At 40.3% G+C, this 17582-nt stretch overlaps 4 protein-coding genes across 6 annotated transcripts; 2 read left to right on the top strand and 2 right to left on the bottom strand.

Moving 5' to 3' along the window:
* Positions 1 to 4: 4 nt before the first annotated feature.
* Positions 5 to 5629, bottom strand: aspdh (aspartate dehydrogenase domain containing). Of its 2 annotated transcripts, none has more exons than XM_074655744.1 (8): positions 4373 to 5629; positions 4169 to 4231; positions 3923 to 4067; positions 3686 to 3770; positions 3052 to 3201; positions 1862 to 2085; positions 1635 to 1774; positions 5 to 176 (listed from the first exon to the last, which is right to left on the bottom strand). In XM_074655744.1, exons 1-8 carry the CDS (start codon positions 4557 to 4559, stop codon positions 139 to 141), a joined length of 1032 nt encoding a protein of 343 aa, XP_074511845.1. In that variant the 5' UTR covers positions 4560 to 5629; the 3' UTR covers positions 5 to 138. The 2 variants fall into 2 exon arrangements, with proteins under 2 accessions (XP_074511845.1, XP_074511846.1); XM_074655745.1 differs by having other exon boundaries at positions 4169 to 4226.
* A 179-nt stretch (positions 5630 to 5808) lies between these two features.
* On the top strand, positions 5809 to 7239 carry tmem86b (transmembrane protein 86B). The gene is made up of 3 exons (XM_074655748.1): positions 5809 to 5949; positions 6120 to 6363; positions 6623 to 7239. The coding sequence occupies exons 1-3, from the start codon at positions 5899 to 5901 to the stop codon at positions 7078 to 7080; spliced, it is 753 nt and encodes a 250-aa protein (XP_074511849.1). The 5' UTR covers positions 5809 to 5898; the 3' UTR covers positions 7081 to 7239.
* Positions 7240 to 7300: 61 nt separating this feature from the next.
* hspbp1 (HSPA (heat shock 70kDa) binding protein, cytoplasmic cochaperone 1) lies at positions 7301 to 11586 on the bottom strand. 2 transcript variants are annotated; one of them, XM_074655746.1, is made up of 8 exons: positions 11450 to 11586; positions 10671 to 10812; positions 10006 to 10213; positions 9624 to 9848; positions 9236 to 9391; positions 8903 to 8999; positions 8689 to 8800; positions 7301 to 8358 (listed from the first exon to the last, which is right to left on the bottom strand). In XM_074655746.1, exons 2-8 carry the CDS (start codon positions 10794 to 10796, stop codon positions 8278 to 8280), a joined length of 1005 nt encoding a protein of 334 aa, XP_074511847.1. In that variant the 5' UTR covers positions 10797 to 10812; positions 11450 to 11586; the 3' UTR covers positions 7301 to 8277. The 2 variants fall into 2 exon arrangements, with proteins under 2 accessions (XP_074511847.1, XP_074511848.1); XM_074655747.1 differs by lacking the exon at positions 11450 to 11586 and adding an exon at positions 11174 to 11273.
* Positions 11587 to 12192: 606 nt separating this feature from the next.
* Positions 12193 to 17556, top strand: tufm (Tu translation elongation factor, mitochondrial). The gene is made up of 10 exons (XM_074655743.1): positions 12193 to 12304; positions 14042 to 14088; positions 14176 to 14314; positions 14451 to 14617; positions 14800 to 15069; positions 15226 to 15358; positions 15619 to 15723; positions 16229 to 16380; positions 16704 to 16823; positions 17088 to 17556. The coding sequence occupies exons 1-10, from the start codon at positions 12268 to 12270 to the stop codon at positions 17256 to 17258; spliced, it is 1341 nt and encodes a 446-aa protein (XP_074511844.1). The 5' UTR covers positions 12193 to 12267; the 3' UTR covers positions 17259 to 17556.
* The last annotated feature ends 26 nt before the right edge of the window (positions 17557 to 17582 follow it).

The raw sequence follows: 17582 nt of genomic DNA, 5'->3' as shown, positions 1-17582 counted from the left end.
TAACTTTCTCTTTTTTCTTTGTATGCAGTTTATTGGAACACAAATATCCAAAGGTAAGGACCTCAGTAACATACTGATCCAGTGACTCCATCCACACACAACTCATTTATCTGGGTGTTCTTACTGTTCTCGTCTGCTTCAGCACAAGTAAACTCGACCCCCGTGACCTTTGCAAACTGTAATAACAAATCATATAAATGGTAAAAACAGAATAGACAACAATTCACTTGCTTGCACACATAAAACTCAAGATATTCTCTCCAAGTATGACCTAAACTGTTATTACTATGACACATTAATTACATTGCTGTTTCCAATCGACTCTCAAGGAGACAGTGGTGGAAGTACATTTACTCAAGGTACTTGTACTTTACTTGAGTCATTTTATGCAGCTTTATACTTCTACTTCACTACATTTCAGAGGGAAAAACTACTTTTTAAAGTATGTTATTGAGCATGAGTAGAGAGATGACAGGAAATAAGGCAGACAGAATTCAAATAAAAGGTCTCCAGCCAGACTGGAAGTGGGAGACATTGCAGTTCATAGGTGCTTTAACCCCTAAACTACACCTTGAAATATTGTTCTTTTTACTCCACTACATTTATCTGACAGCTGTAGTTACTATAGTTACCTTTCAAATTAAGATTCTATAAGCATGTGATAAGCTTATAAAATACATCACATTGTTAAAGGAGCAGTGTGTAGGAATTGGCGGCATCTAGCGGTGAGGTGCAGATTGCAACAAACTGAAACTTCTCCCGTGTGCCAAGCGTTTAGGAGAACTACGGTGGCCAACGCGAAAACGTGAATGTCCCTCTCTAGAGTTTTGGTTTGTCCGTTCTGGGTTACTGAAGAAACATGGCGACTGGCTCTGTGAAGAGGACCCGCTCCCTATGTAGATGTAAACGGCTCATTCTAAGGTGACGAAAACACAATGATTCTGATGATGATCTGATGATTCTGTTGATTATACACTAAAAAAAAAAAAAAGTTATGAATATTATATTCCATTTCTGCTAATAGATCCCTCTAAATGCTACACACTGGTCCTTTAAAGATCAAATCCTTTTTGCTTGCGGACCCTTACCAAAAAGTGTCTTGTTGAGGCCCCTTGTCACGTTTCAGATGTCTATGAGCAGTTCCAACAAAATGAGATTCTACCTCTAAACGTCTTACGTGATGATTTAATATAAATAATTGCTCGAGGCCCAAAAAGGTAAACTTAGACACTATTTCACAAAAGCAAAGATTATAGAAAAGTCCATACACATTTTTGCAGCAGAACTTAGTTTTTTTCTTCTTTCCAACCCCATTAATCATCTCACAACCAGATGTTGTCAGATGTTTCTTGTGACCCTTTTGTCACAGGTTGGTAACACCTGGACTAAACTACCTACTGGATATATAGCTACAGTAAAACTAGTTCCACCTCACTCAGGTACACCAGTAAGATGCTGCTGATGAATTGATGCATTAGTATTAACAATATGTAATCATGTAATATGTAAATATATATCAGTCACAGGGGCATTTTTTTTTGCATAACAAGTACTTTTACTTACAATTTGCTGATAATACTTAATTACTTGTAACAGAGTATTTTTGTATTTGGATCTGACCATGCAGGACTCACCTAGTAAACTATTCCAGAAGGAGTTGTATGTTGCGCTGCCGGTTACAGCTCCGAGTTTGGCTGGATTTCTCCTCACTGTGTTTACTGAGAAGCCCCCGGACCCCATCACATCCACCTCCACCACATGATAGTCACTTAACCTGGGGCATGAAGAGGTGTGAAAAGTGTCATTTAAGCAGATATGAAAGGCTGCATCAGGTCAGTCAGATTTGTTAAGAAAGACTCACGCTGTATCAGACACAATCTCTCCCTGAACACCAGTGAAGCCGAGTGTTCCTGCTGCCACTGCTGCTGCTGCCATGGTGTTAACGTTGTTTGGAGCGAGTGGGCACAACTCTGCCACTGATCCTCTGAATAAAACACGCCTGCCCTCTCCCTCCGTCCAGTCAGAGAGGACGTCTCCTGTCAGCCGGAAGCAGGATGGATGCTTGGACATTCTTATAAACAAAGCCTGAAAACAAGAGAAGAAACAGACAATAAGGTTTACCTAGAAGACACTCATATCCTGAGAATAAAATAAGAAAGTCTCTAAGTCTAAACCATGTGTAGAGCCATCATCATAGGTCTAGCGAGCACTTCTACTCTCACTCAGGTTCTCTGTCCTGCTGCATAAAAACCCAGTGCAGAAATCTAGGAGTTAACTTAACAAACTTAACTTTGACCAACAGGTGAAGTCTGGTATTCAATCTTGCTTTTTACAACTTCATAGTATCTAAAAAAAAACTGTCATCCACGCTTTTATTACATCCCGTTTAGACTACGGGAACTCACTGTATTCCTGTCTCACCCAACACAACCTCTCCAAACTTCAACTTGTTCAAAGTCCAACAGAAGAGTCCACATAATGCCTGTTTTAGCATCTCTACATTGGTTACCTTACATCTTAGAATTGATTTAAACATTTTAATGATTACTTTTAAAGCACGGATGGGGTTGGCCCTTGATTATATCACTGACCTACTGACCCCTTTACGGGCCTGAATGCAGCCTGAGATCCTCCGGCAGAGGTCTTTTAGTTATTCCTAGATCAATGCTAAAAGCCAGAGGAGACTGAGCCTTTGGAGTCAAGACCCCCGACTCTGGAACGACCTGCCGGAGGAGATCAGGTAGGCTAACTCTGTTTGTCTTTCAATCCCTTTTAAAAAAACACTTTTTCAGAATTGTTTTCTCTTAATTGATTTCTCTTAATTGGTTATTCTTCTGCTTTTATTGTACTTGTTGTTATTGTGTGTTTTAGTACTTCATACCTTGCTTGTCATTTTTACTGTATCCATTCTATTTTTATTTATTACTAATTGCTTTTTATGTCTTTGTAAAGCACTTTGCAACTTGTTTTTGAAAAGTGCTATATAAATAAAGTTATTATTATTCCTGCACCACTCTGTCTGACATCACACCTGCACTAGCCCCGTGTTACCTTCAAGGCTCCGCTATCATTCAGCCTCTGGATGTCCTGGCCTCCCCATAATGCACCACTGGGGACGTAGAGCGTCCTACCATGCTGCTGAGCCGCCTGACGCAACTTCTGGTTCAGATCCGGATCAGAGAGGGCAGAGGGAGAGCCCACCTGAGAGGAGGAGGAGAAAATAAAGGCACAAAGAGGACGTCATAATGCTGAGATTAACAGTCCGAACAGATGAAACTTTGTGTCAGTTTATGTGTTTTAATTTTCTATAACGGACATAGGCAGTGCCTATTTTATTTTAAGAATAAAAACTAAACTAAATAAAACTATGCTACCATGTTGAAATGTATCAGACAGTTGGCCAAACATACTGACAATCCCTAACATACATAAAACCAAAAAGATTATAATAACTAAATCTCCTCTTCAGAATACACCAGTGTCCAGTTAATCAAAGCCTCACTGATAAACACACCTCGTCACCTGTCTTACTCTTATCTGTTTTAGTCTTAAAGTTGAGAAGCAGGAACATAAGAAACAAATGATTTATGAAGGCTAATCTATTTCTATCTATATAAAATGCTGCAAAATAGAAAAATTAAATACCCTGTTTTGCAACAACCACACAAACAGAGGAGACTCTCACCATGAAATGACACTGAGAAAGGAAGTGATGCCCAAATTCTTTCACTATCTGCGGATGGCACACCTCTACAATCACATCACATCGCCTGTAAAACACACAGTTATAAAACGTTTTGTTAAAAAGATGTCAAGGCACATTAGGTGCATGCTGTCTACTATGGTAGCACAGAGATCATATAGGATGCTGGTGTTTTGCATATGGGTTTATTATATTACTTATGTGTGTGTGTGTTTTCACCTGTCTGCAAAGGATGATAGATCCCCAAGTATGAGTTCATCAGGAACTAAATCTTTCAGCTTGTCTGAATTTCTGTTCCAAACGAAAGCCAGCGATAGACCAAGAGCAGCTCCATCTTTAAGGATCCTCTGCACCAGGTACTGCCCTGAAGCACACACACACACAAACACACATGATGGATAGATCTAAACAAAAGACTCATAAGGATGTACGTCAGAAAGTGTGTTTGAGAGGGGGAGTTCAGACCTAGATGTCCGTATCCTACAACTCCAATCCTTTGTGAGGAAGAGCTGGTTGCCATGTCCTGTGCTGAGAAAGGAAACATGCTGAGAAAAGCCCAGAACATTCACCTGCAACTTGACAACACAAACCAACACACAAACATGTATGCTTTTGACCTTACTTCCTATCTTTACCAGTATAACACTTACTATTTATTGCTTTACTCACCAGATAATCCCACACCCCTGCAGAGCTGTGTAACTCCCAACTTGAAGCACAACAACCGGCCCACGACTCCAGGAATTGTGGGAAAGCAGAGTACAAAGTTTAACTCAGAGAGGCCGTAGTTAATCATTATTAGTCCTTCAATGTGTGGAACTGTCACACGCTGATCTCCTCCTCCTCCTCCATACATTTAAAACAATTTTGATTTCATGTGCATTCAGAATCTCTTGTAAAGTGCATCACAGAATAAAATTGTGTATGACAGATGAGACAGAAATTGATCTTACACTACATGTTCTGTATCAGTCAACATGTTTATTTTTCTTTTATTTGTCCTGCAAGCACATGTTTATTTTTTATCAACTACATAGCTCTGTTGTTTTTTTTCTGTTCAAATGGTGTGTCTCTCGCCTTTTTGGAGAAATCTGACGCAATGTGGCCATCTGGTGAACTCTTCAAAAATAAGTAATAAAAACAATGAATACAAGATGTTTCTGCTTATGAGTTTTTTAAAACTCTGCCAGTGGAACAAGTTGGAAAGATTTCTTGAAATGAGATGTAATATTTAGGCCTTTCAGGATAAAAGAGATCTATAAATTAGCTGGGAAAACTGTTTTTGAGCTTTATTTCACTTGTAGCAGGAAGAGCTGTGTGTCATAATAAGCTTGTAATGCTCAAAAGTAGTATTTTTTTCACTTAAGATATTATGCATTGTCTAAAAACAAGTCTCTATATCTCACTGAAATGTTACTTGTTAGGTGACTATGTCTTTCATTAAGTGTTATGAGATATTTTGACTAGTAATTAGACAAATATACTTTGTAAGATTTTGCATTTTTGCAGTACCCTCATATATCACATATTAAACATTTGTTGGTAAATAATCCTGTACAGCAGCAGCTTTTTTGCTTTCACATTAGACAGTTTTGAAAATAGGATGGTGTTACTTGGTTGGGTGTTTCCAGCCTTGACATACAGTAGTGAGTTATTTCTCTCTCTCTGGTCATAGTTGTGCAGGGAGACAAATAGTTCATTTTGCATCTCCTACAAGGTTTAGAGATATGACTCAAAGGCAAAGTAAATCCTTTTCTGGCCTTTTGCCCACCATTAGTTTATCATTACTGTACCAACAATCATCAGAAGTTCACATGTACAGTAAGAAATCAACCTTTATCATATGAGTTTACCAGTTGAACTTTGCCCCTCATGTGTTGATGTCACTAGTACATTCCAGCCGAAGAGGTCAAAGGTCAGCTGGTTGTCCATGAGCACTCAAAACGGGGAGGACATTGGTTATCAGAGTGCAATCAGACAGCAAGGATCTGTCCAAAGTTCATTGCTGTGAAATACCAACAGACTGAGAGACGCGGCAGAGATTCGAGACAGGAGGGAACAAGACGAGAACATCAGAGGATTATATGTGTTGGTGGCCAAGACGGTAAAGGAAGAACTGCAAAGACTGAAGGAAATATATGGTACCTGAGAGGACAGGGTCATCCAACTGAGACATCTGTGCTGACTCTGAGACGATGGACATCCTTGAGACAGATGCCTATGACAGGCGGAAGAAGAGAAACATGGTACGGAAAAATAATTTACTCTTATTTACAGTCGTTGTGTCAGTAGTTGTTTATGTTACAACAGCTTTCTCCATGTGGAAAGGATAACATTTTCATAATTTTAGCCATCTCTTAAAAACTTAAATTGTGATTTGTCTCCCCGTTTCCTACTGTTTCTCTTTATCTATCAGTTCTGTGCTGTCCTTCTTTCTCTCTTGCCTTTCTTCTCGTCCATAGCTGTGTACTTCTACCTGTGGACACCTGACACACCCGCGTCCATCATGTCTGCAGGTGTCAAATCAGCACCGACGCTCCTATTGGCTGCAGTAGTGCTGAGCTGGAACGGAGGTCAGAGTATCCTGGGTGTGGTGGGAGGACTGCTCTTCTCTGCTGTAGGTGACTGCTGCCTGGTGTGGCCTGAGCTCTTTCTGCATGGTAAGAGTTTGTACATGAGTGAAGCACAAATCGGGGCATTTTTCAAAATGCAAATTAAGCTGTACGTTTGCCTTATAATTAGAGAATATACAGTATGGGCATGCAGATATAGTAATAAATGTAATCATAAAAATAAATATCTTCATTGTGATTATTAGAAAGCTCTAAAGTCAAGCTGCAAAGATTTGCATGTTGCAAATAATTAATTTACCAGATGTTTATTAATGTATGTCCTTAACATCTCACACATCTGTTTCAGGAATGGGTGCATTTGCTGCGGCCCATCTGCTGTACTCACTCACCTTTCTCTCCAGTCACTATACGGCATATTCCTCTTCCTCTTCCCTCTGGATCCGTTTTCTATATCTGATCCTGTTCATGGTGGGAGGAGGTTTCTACATCCACATATATCCATTCCTGCAGAAGGCTCCAGACTCAGAAGTGTTGCTTCCAGCTGTGGGGGTCTACATTGTCTTAATTGTTCTAATGGGGGCGTTAGCAATCAGAACCCGCCACGCAGCAACACTGTTGGGAAGTTTGTCCTTCATGGTGTCCGACATGTCACTGGCTGTGCAAGCTTTCAAAGTGATGGCACCAATGGAGCACGGTCATGCTTTTGTCATGGTGACATATTATTTGGCTCAGCTACTAATAGCTGTGGGCGATATAAAGGCGGTGGCGAACAAGGATGGATTGGCAAAATGGAAGAGTTCCTAAACAGCATCCCTGTAGCATCCCCAAAGTCTGAAGTATAACCTCCTCAGACTGCCTTTAAATACTAGAGATGTTCGAGAGGTAAATACTATTTATATCAAATACAGGAAACAAGTAAAGATAGGACAGTTTCCAGTTTGCATTTGAATAATCATATCAATAGTCATACCATTATAAAAAATACCAAAGTCTACAAACAAAAGTAAAAGAAACTCCACAAATGTCAGTTTAGAATAACATCTGTATTCTGTGATTTGAGCCAAAATATTGTTTATGTTTATGTTGTGTATGTGGTGCACATGTTTTCCACTTGTAAGCTGGTCATTATATGTATAATAATATGCCAATTTGTTTTGTTAATAATAAATAAATGTGGTGTGAAAAAAACAAACAATGATGTCCATAATTCTGAGTCATGTTTTAAGAGACAATTGACTAAAATGAAATGAAGATCAGATGAAATCAGAGACTTTAGTCAAACTTAACTTACAACAATTAAAAATGAGTTGTACATGTAACTGAATTAACACTGGGACATACATATCAATACTTACACACTGCCTGTGATGCAGATTGGTATTTGGTTAGGTATTATATTTAAGATATGAAGAAAACTGAAAAGAGTGGACTAAAATAAAAGCTGACTTGAAAAAGTATTTTATACATTAGAGCTATTTACACAGTAAAATACAGCTCCTGCATGACATGCAAAGTATGGACGGTCGTAACACTCAAAAACGTTTCTTAACATCCACGATCCAGGGCCCGGTTTCAGAAAGCTGGTTCAGTGAAAACTCTGAGTTAGTTAACTCTGAGATGAGGGAAACTCTGGGTTTTCAGTTGCAGGAAGAGAGCGAATGCAAACTCTGGGTCAGTTACCATGGTAACACCATCACCAATCACATTATTATTTACTTTTATTTACCTGTTGCCACGGTGAATCGTAGTATCAGAGCTCCATTGTTGATGGCTTTTTTAATTCACCATGCATGAGCTTGACTCGGAGTGAACCAATTAGAATTGATTGAACAAACTCTGATCAGCTGTTCTGAAACCAAAAATTCTGAGTTTTTCATCGACTCAGATTTCAGGCCGAGGCTCAGAGTTTGTTGAACCTGCTTTCTGAAACAAGACCCAGATCATGAATGTCCTGTTACAACTTTGCACACTGATACCAAAAAGGGTGAGGTAAATAAGACTTCAGCGATCCATCCCATTGTCATCCGACTGTTGCCCGCGGAAACAAATAACCCTCAATCGCTCACAGAAGTCCAGTTCTTCCTGTTGGAAACAAAAATGTGACTTTAAAAACTGTTTCCTGGAGAAGGATTGAGCCTAATCCTAGACAGCATATTTGCCCACTCCCATGTTGATAAAGAGTATTAAATACTTGACAAATCTCCCTTTAAGGTACATTTTGAACAGTTAAAAATGTGCAATTAATTTTCGATTAATCGCAATTAACTATGGACAATCATGCGATTAATCGCAATTAAATATTTTAATCGATTGACAGCCCTAACTAAAACACAATTTTTGCTCTGAATTCTCATAATACTTGAACCCAGTTTCACCATCTTTTACCATCAGACTCAAAGACGTAGGAATTACCTGACTCTCTTCTTGTCCTTTGAGCTCTCTGGATCGCTGTTTGAGTAACTCCTCCAGACCCAGAGCAGGATTCCTGCAGTCTTTCAGACCCTGTGGACAGTCTTCCACCAGACTAGACAGACATCACACACAAAAGGGTATAATTACTAATGTGAACCATAAATTCATGTCACTTGGGAGTGTTGGAGACAGAGAGGTGGAGAGTGTTTCTTACCAGCAAAGGGCGCCAAGCACGTGTTCATGGAAAGGTGAGTGTGGTGTGCGGAGAACAGATACCAGTTGCTGCCCCATACCCATAGAGACAACGGTGTCTGCAGGAAGGAGGAGACAGATATAGATATATCAGACACAAAGTGAAAGAAGCAACTTTACACTGTCATTGCTAACATGCTTAATAGAGCAAAGGTTGACTGAGAGGATGAAACAAGGACTGTAGTATCACAACATGGTCTAACTCTGAATGCCAGCTTTTTGACAAAGAATAAAATAAAAAAAAAATCCTTAGTTTAACGGCACTGTCCTGTTTCGATGCGTCCCTCATTTGTACCTTTCTGTTCGGGATGTGCCATCAGCAGGTTGAGCAGAAGGAATGCAGACTTGGTCCTGAGCTTCTCGTTGTCCGACTGCATGCCTCGCATCAGCATTGAGAAGCCATCCTGGGACAAGAACGCCTGGAGTCCTGCCTCCTGCTCTCGAACCAGACCTGAAGTCACAACAGGATACAGTTTTGTTCAGAGGTGTACTGTATCTTGAACATCAAGCAGCATCACAATCTAATCTAAATGCTTTACATGCTCACATTCAGTGTGGTCAGAAAACCCAGTGATGCTTCTGATTAAACTACTAGTCATTATTATTTTTAGCCAGTTTCAAGACAGTATTGAGCATGAACATGTTTTGTAGTGAATTTTTGCAGCTCTGTGTTAGATACTCACACGACACAGCGTAGAGGGCTTTTACTCTGACGGTGGGGTGGGGGTCTGAGTCGGTCAGCTGCAGCAGCTTTGGCAGCGCCCCGATGCTAAGCAAGTAGACCTGCACCTCCGGCATGTTCTGGGCGCAGGAAGCGATAAGCTGGGCAGCACGCCACCTCAGTCCACTTTCAGCATGACACAGAAACTGGGAGGAGCACAGATCCAGTCCACCAAGAGTCATTAGGTCTGTGAAGCAGAGGAACAGGGGACACAGTCAGGATAGAGCGAACTAAGAGTATTTTTATCCAGAACATCGATGTAGCTCGTGGCTCTAGGTCCATGCTAACATCTCATCTATAGACTGCTTGGAAAATATCAACTCTAATATGATTTTATTACAAACCTCTAGCATTGTCCAGGTTCTCACACAACTCTGACAGCGTCTCAAAGGCTGTTTCTCGCACATCTTCATCCTCTTCATCCTCTCCTTCTCGCTCCCTTTCGCTCGTTCCCTCTTTGCATAAGACGGCTAAGCACCGCTTCATCTGCTCCACTTCATCCATCTGCCCTCTACAGACTTCTGCAAGAGCATCTCTCAGCCACGTTTTCCTCTGGAACAAAGAAAGAGTACAATTACTTTTGATGCAAGATAGAGGTCGTCATGGGTCCAAATAAAAATGTGATGGACTGTCCTTTTTTAAAAACGTTTCAAACCCACACAAAAATCCAAAAGGACCAAAGAGTATCTGGACTGAGGCCAAATTGACTTGAGAAAGAGATTTCATTTCAGAGGAACCCATTTGGTTCTGATACATTATGAGAAACAATGGCTAAACACATATGACCTTGTGCTGGCACAATGCCTCCGAATTGTTTTGAGCACTTGAAGAGCGCTTGTGTCTCGGACTAAAACTAACAATTACTTTCATCACGAAGGGGGACTAACTGAGGTGTTCTTAGGTCCTGTGTGGGGGACTAACTGAGGTGAACTAGAAAAGTCTGGACCCAATGAGGTGTATATGGGTTTTCTCAGGTTTGACATGTATATAATGAACAGGTCCTCCTTACCTCTTCTGTCATGGGTTCAACAGAAGCCGGTCCCTCTGCGGCTGATCCAGCATCCACCGCCAGCCTCAGGACCCCCTGCAGGTTCTGGGGGTACCTCCTGGTCTGGTCTGGTTTGTCTTCTGCCATGATGTGCACTGTCTGTCTGAGGAGGAAAACAAGACAACATCAGCAACACAACCTAGAATGACGAGCAGTAGATAGACTATGAATCCCAAACCCAGCAGACTTTTGTAACTTAACTAAATATAAAAAGAAAAAGAAAATTAAAAAGAAAAAGAAAACAAACAACCTCATATTTTTCCAATCATATTAATTTGTCTAAGATACTGAAATAATATTATATAACACTCATTTAGTGAGTTCTTTTGTAGATTATCTATTAAATCAAAGTGTACTTTAATCTCTTTGAGGCCCTGACTCAAATGCCTTCTTTCTTCCTCATATCTCTCACAATACAGTTTCCTCTTGTCCACAATAATTACATCTACCTGTGTCATGTTTACCTATTTTAAATAGTGTGCTGTTTAGTCCAGTGTGTCCAGATCTAAGTCTTGATATGATTGTCTCATCTCTCCTGTTCCTTCCTTCCATACTCCTCATTTCTCCCACTTAGACTTTGTTTAGCTTCTAACTATACTCTTAAAGATACTAGCATTAACATCACCACACACTGCTGTTTGACAGTAACAGATCAGAAAACATCACTAGAATCAGGCTAAATAACATATATTTCAGAAACTTAGCAGCCCTACACAATCCTTAATCTTCACACAACTTACCTTTACAATAGTCCTATAAAGCTGTGTTGGATAAATGGACACACAGAGTCTTTTTATAGCAGGTTAACTCCACCTTTAAACTCCTTTAAACACAGAAACATGTGCTAGAACCTTCTAGCTAACGTTAGCTCATCTCATGGAGGCTGTACCGTAAACCTTGAACCAAAGTGACAAGCAAAAATGTGTTTACCGTATTCTTTCCTCACCTCAAAGTCATTTCGCTCTTCACATTTTCTACGCCAATTTAGCCTTTCAAAAATTATTATATACTACAACTGGCAGTAATACAACATTTGCATTTAAAAGGCACAACAACAAATTTAACCATATTAGCGTGTTTACGGTAATCATGCACGTTTTGTACGTAAGACGTTCAGAGAGTTTCAGTAAAACAGAGAGGAGTACCTCATGAGATCCCCCTGAAACGCAGGAAGTGGCAAATAATGAACTTCCGATATAGTTTATATAATATATAATGTTACAATATATGTGATTGTATGATTAATGAATAGCATAAACATACTAGATTTATATATTTACAATTTTTTTAAAAGCGTGACAAGTGAATACAATGCAGTTTTTACAATAACTTCAAAAACGAACTACTTCTACTACTAGTAGGGATCCTAAAACCTGTAGTTTGGCACTTTCTCCTATCAGAGGACTTAATTAAGTAGTTACTTGATGTGTGTGGTTGTATTACCTAAATTAAACACTATTCTGTCTGCTGCTTGGAGCTGCTTAAGCTAACAACTCTAGGGCTGGTCAGGGTACTCTCTTGATATTTTACTCGTCTCTGGGTTGGCTATCCATCCAAGATGGCGTCGCTTGTGGGACTGCGAGCATGTTTCTCCGGTAAAACCGTTTAATTCTCTTCTAGTAACTGACTCCACGTGTATCTCTGACTGTGTGTTGATTCATAGCAATCTGATGCGTTCTGCACATAACATAATGTGTTGTTTGCTTTTGTAGAAACATAATTAAGTAAAGAGATGCTGCTGTCTGTTGGATAGCAGAGCAGAGCAAGGTCACGTTACCAAAGAGAGTTAGCTAACGATGCAGCTCAGTCATTCAGTTAGAGCAGAGAATGAGGACTCACTGATGAAGCATGATTGAAACTTGCTAATATTACAGACAGCCAGGTATCTAAGCTCACAGTTTGAATAACTGGTAGCAGCTCATTTGAAGGAGAATGAGTCTTCTTGTTCAAAGGGTTTAATGCCAGCTGCTGCAGAGCTGCTGTTAGCTGCTTGATGTAACCTGTAAACAGTGAATGAAGTTAGTATACATTTCAGGTCACCTGCCACCATGGCAGACAGGTTTTCCTTATATTAAGAAATATTATTTTTACAAAGCAATTCTAAAGCTTAAATTAAATATACCAACTGAACAGTGACTGAACATGTTGTTGTCTACATGTCTGTTTCAATCAGTGCAGACATCTCATTGATATCAATAGTGCCTCACACACCTTTGCTGACTGTCCAATCAAAATCTAAATTATGCAAGTGTTAAATAAGTAACAGGGTTAAGCATCACTGTCATTTTATTTAATGTAATACACGGTAAGCATATCTGTTTTGCACCTGCATTGAACAAAGTCCATCAGTATGTTCTGATTATAGGAATGGGACTGTGTCCGAGTTTGATTTACAGGCCGGGTCTGAAATAAACCTTTTTCCTCACCTGCCACTGAGCAGGTCACTGAACATTTCTACCGGCCACTCATTTCTTTTGTCTGCCACTTCTGAAATCTAGGTAGAACGTTTTAAAATGGTAAACACTGAGTCAGTGGTACCAGTAGAAAATTATGGAATATATCATGTAACCTTAATGCATGACTATATTTGGTAACACTTCATTTTACAGGTCTGCAAATTTCATGGTAATTAGGTGATAATAAGCAAGTTACCTATTTGGAATTTCTTTGGAATTACTGCCAAATTACCACCGATATTTACCAAATAATTACCTCCAAAACTAATAGAAAACACTTCTGATCAGGCACCAATCTCACCATTGTGTGACTTATTGTCTACACACAAATGTAACCTGGTAGCTGATGTCATGATTCAGGAAGTTTTTAAAGAAATTTCAAAGAAGTTATTTGCTAATTATTATCTATTTACCAGCAGACATGGAAATAAAGCATATCAATTGACTCTGTATTCTTTTCCTGGATATGTATTAAATAAATGACCAGCTATTGTGAAGTAGCGAAATATAATTATTAAATAATGTTTATAGTAAAGTAATTTTCAATAAATGTATAGGTCAATATTGGGGTAATTCCAAAGAAATTTCAAATAGGTTATTTGCTAATTATCACCTTATTACCATGACATTTGTGGACCTGTAAAATGAAGTGTTACCATATACTTAATTGAGGCTTTAGAATTGCTTTGTCAAAATAATATTTCTTAATATAATATTTACCTATAAATTTATTGAAAATTACTTTACTATGAACATTATTTAATAATTATATTTCGCTATTGGAATTATAGGATGAACTACACTGGAGTATCCTGTCACATAATTATCCATTTTCTAAGTTTATATGATTCTCATATTTTCATTCCTTCTTCTCAGCCCTTCAGCTGTCTTCGCCAGGCCTCCTGCACAGCTCCTTCAAATTGGTGAGTGTGCTCACAAACTGCAGTGTTTACATGCTGTTTACTGTGGATTTTGTAACTGTAATTTCCCGGTTTGTCTTTGTCTCATAGTGTGCTGTGCCTCTGAGTCGGCGGACTTTTGCTGCAGAGGCTAAGAAGACATACAGCAGAGACAAGCCCCATGTGAACATCGGAACAATTGGCCATGTTGATCACGGCAAGACAACCCTGACCGCAGCCATCACAAAAGGTAGAATCGCTGACGTCATAGCTTTTAAATCCAACACAATTTGATCTTGAGACTGAATTTGCTCCACTGATCTATGATGAAAAGTCAAACAAGAAATCAGAAAATCAAAACCGTGGCGTGTTTTTTGGGTCCTCAGTGCTCTCTGACGCTGGTGGTGCTAACTATAAAAAATACGAGGACATTGACAATGCCCCCGAGGAGAAGGCTAGAGGAATCACCATCAACGCCTCTCATGTAGAGTACACCACAGCCAACAGACATTATGCTCACACAGACTGTCCTGGTCATGCTGACTACGTCAAGGTAATCCGCTTTACTTCCACAAAGCACCCTGAAAGTGCTGAACATGATGCAGCTTTGTTTTTTTTAGCTGATCAGAATCCTTGTTTCTCTTTAAGCATTTTAAGCTTAATCATTTACTGTATGAATTACTTAAAAAATGTAATTAATCCCCTTTAATTACCCCGACCTCTTTCCTTTTTCAGAACATGATTACAGGCACAGCTCAGATGGACGGCTGCATCCTGGTGGTGGCGGCCACCGACGGCCAGATGCCTCAGACACGAGAGCACCTCCTGTTGGCGAGGCAGATAGGCGTCGAGTATGTGGTGGTTTTCATCAACAAGGCCGACGCCGTGGAGGACAAGGAGATGGTGGAGCTGGTGGAGATCGAGATCCGCGAGCTGCTCACAGAGTTCGGCTACGATGGCGAGAACACGCCTGTTGTGATAGGCTCAGCTCTCTGCGCCCTGGAGGTGAGGGGAATGCTGGCAGTCATAGATAAATCTGCTCATCTTAACCACTGCTGAATTCACTTGTAGTTTACGACCCTGTCGGTACATTTTGAGTCTCTGATGTGAGGCATCTGTATGTGAACCGACTGAATATTTTTTTTCTTTGCTCCATCTCAGAGCAGACAGCCTGAACTTGGTGTGAACGCAGTGATGAAACTGCTGGAGATCGTGGATTCTTACGTTCCTCTGCCCAAAAGAGAGCTCGAAAAACCTTTTCTTCTGCCCATTGAAGGTGTTTACTCAATCCCAGGTATGAAAACATTATAAGAAATGCAACCTGCACACACTTCATCTCGACACTGAACTGTAAGGCTAACAATTAAGGAGGAATATTGGCAGTATTAGTTTCTTGTAATGAATTCACAACTTTAATGTAGTTCCCTGTATGTAGTGGTGAAATATGACCAATTTGCTCTGCTGCTAGCTGTAAAATGCAAAAACGAGTCAGATGGTGGTGACGCGAAAAAGTTACTTGCTCTAAATATGAGTGTTATCATTTGTGTCGTTCAGGCAGAGGTACTGTGGTGACAGGCACTATGGAGAGGGGTATCATCAAGAAAGCAGACGACTGTGAGTTTGTGGGCCACAATCGCGCCTTCAAGTCCGTGGTTACAGGTGAGTTAAAGGAAAAAGCAACAGAAACTCAGAGGAGGAGCTTCTGTGCTGTTCACAACGCACATGACCCACCGGGTGACAAATTAAAGGGAAAAAACCTGAATCAAAATGCAGATGCTTCCATACAGGGCATGAGGGCCCACTGAATGGTTTGATGTGTCATGGCCTTCACAAGCACAAGATCTCAGCCCAGATAAACACCTACTGTATGGGAGATTATGGGCTGATGTGTTAATTTTAAATTATACTTTCCGCCTCAAGGCCCACATGCGGATTAAAATATTTTGTCACCTGTCCAGGAACAATCTTGTAATTGTCCTCCAGCACTTTATACATTGATGAAGAAAAAAATGAGTGTACTTGCATGCGTAGATGATGAGTTACTGCTCTAAAAATGCTGCTGAATACAAGTCTGATTCTGATGTGTTCAAAGTTATGTAATACTGTATGAGTATTGGTGTTTACACAGGAATTTCACCTTGCTGTTCGTCCTGTTTTTCCTCAGGTATTGAGATGTTCCATAAATCTCTGGATCGGGCAGAAGCAGGAGATAACCTGGGCGCTCTGGTCCGTGGACTGAAGAGAGAGGATATTAGGAGAGGGATGGTGATGTGCAAACCAGGATCCATCATGCCGCACCAGACTATCAAGGCCCAGGTCTGAGAGCACAAAGTTGCACTTGTTGATTTGTAATATTTCTGAACAATCATTTAATCTAAATGGCTGATTATTGAGTGGAGACAGGACAATAGTCGCATCTATTACATGACTGTATATAATCCAACAAGTGTAGTGGCAAAAGAACAGTTTTAAAGGCAAACTAGGAGACCAGCCAGATGCCACAGTAATCACTCACTTCACTGAGTTAAAGACTTCTGAGTTTAGTTTTTGCTATTTTAAAATGAACTACATATCTCACTGTATCCAGCAACTGAAACTCTAATGTGTGTGTGGACATGTTTGTGCTTCCTGTATTACAGGTGTATGTTCTGAGTAAGGAGGAGGGAGGCAGACACAAACCATTTGTCACCAACTTCATGCCCGTCATGTTCTCTCTAACCTGGGACATGGCCTGCAGAGTCACTCTACCCGAGGACAAGGTTTGTGTGTGTGTCGGTCTGTCAGTAAATGTTTGTCAAATAGAGTTTCAAGTTTGAATGCTGTCCACAACAGTTCACCCAGATAGTGCACATGTAGTAAACGTCTTATACTTCATGATGTTTCAGGTCAAATCTGTAAAAGCAGTTTGACAGCCTCTGTTGAGTCTTTGTTTGCATAGAGACTTGAAATGTTACTTTAGTACAACAACAGGATTTTGAAGGACAGTAACCACTCTCCTGTCTGTCGTTCTCATCTTCGTTCAGGAAATGGTGATGCCGGGGGAAGACACCTCCTTGACGCTCACGCTCCGCCAACCAATGGTTCTGGAGAAAGGCCAGAGGTTCACGCTGAGAGACGGAAACAGAACCATCGGCACCGGCCTGGTCACAGACATCCTGTCGCAAAAAGATGAAGAGCAGTTCAACTGGGGTTGAGGGAAGCTACGCAGAGAGGACTGGGCTGGAGGAGGATAGGGAGGGGAGGGGGAGGATAGGGGGCGGGGAGGGTGTGTGGTTGTCTGTGTCTGGTCAAATAAATCTAGAAACATAAAAATACAGTACATAAACCCATGCATAAACCTCAAACAGGAAAAGACTCAAAAGAATGCATGGCTCTGTGTTGCAGATCTACCCAACCAAAATACATGAAATGTTTAGCACTGTCTTTATGTTTAAAGGCCAGACTGTCAAAATAATGCGATTTACGTAATAAAATGTATTTAATAATGCAGAAGCCTCTTTTGTTTTGTGGTATTGGCT

Source organism: Sebastes fasciatus, chromosome 13, assembly GCF_043250625.1.
Source record: "Sebastes fasciatus isolate fSebFas1 chromosome 13, fSebFas1.pri, whole genome shotgun sequence".
Classification (NCBI taxonomy): domain Eukaryota; kingdom Metazoa; phylum Chordata; class Actinopteri; order Perciformes; family Sebastidae; genus Sebastes; species Sebastes fasciatus.
The sequence above is the reverse complement of the archived record's forward strand: the minus strand, read 5'-3'. Positions and strand labels throughout refer to the sequence as shown.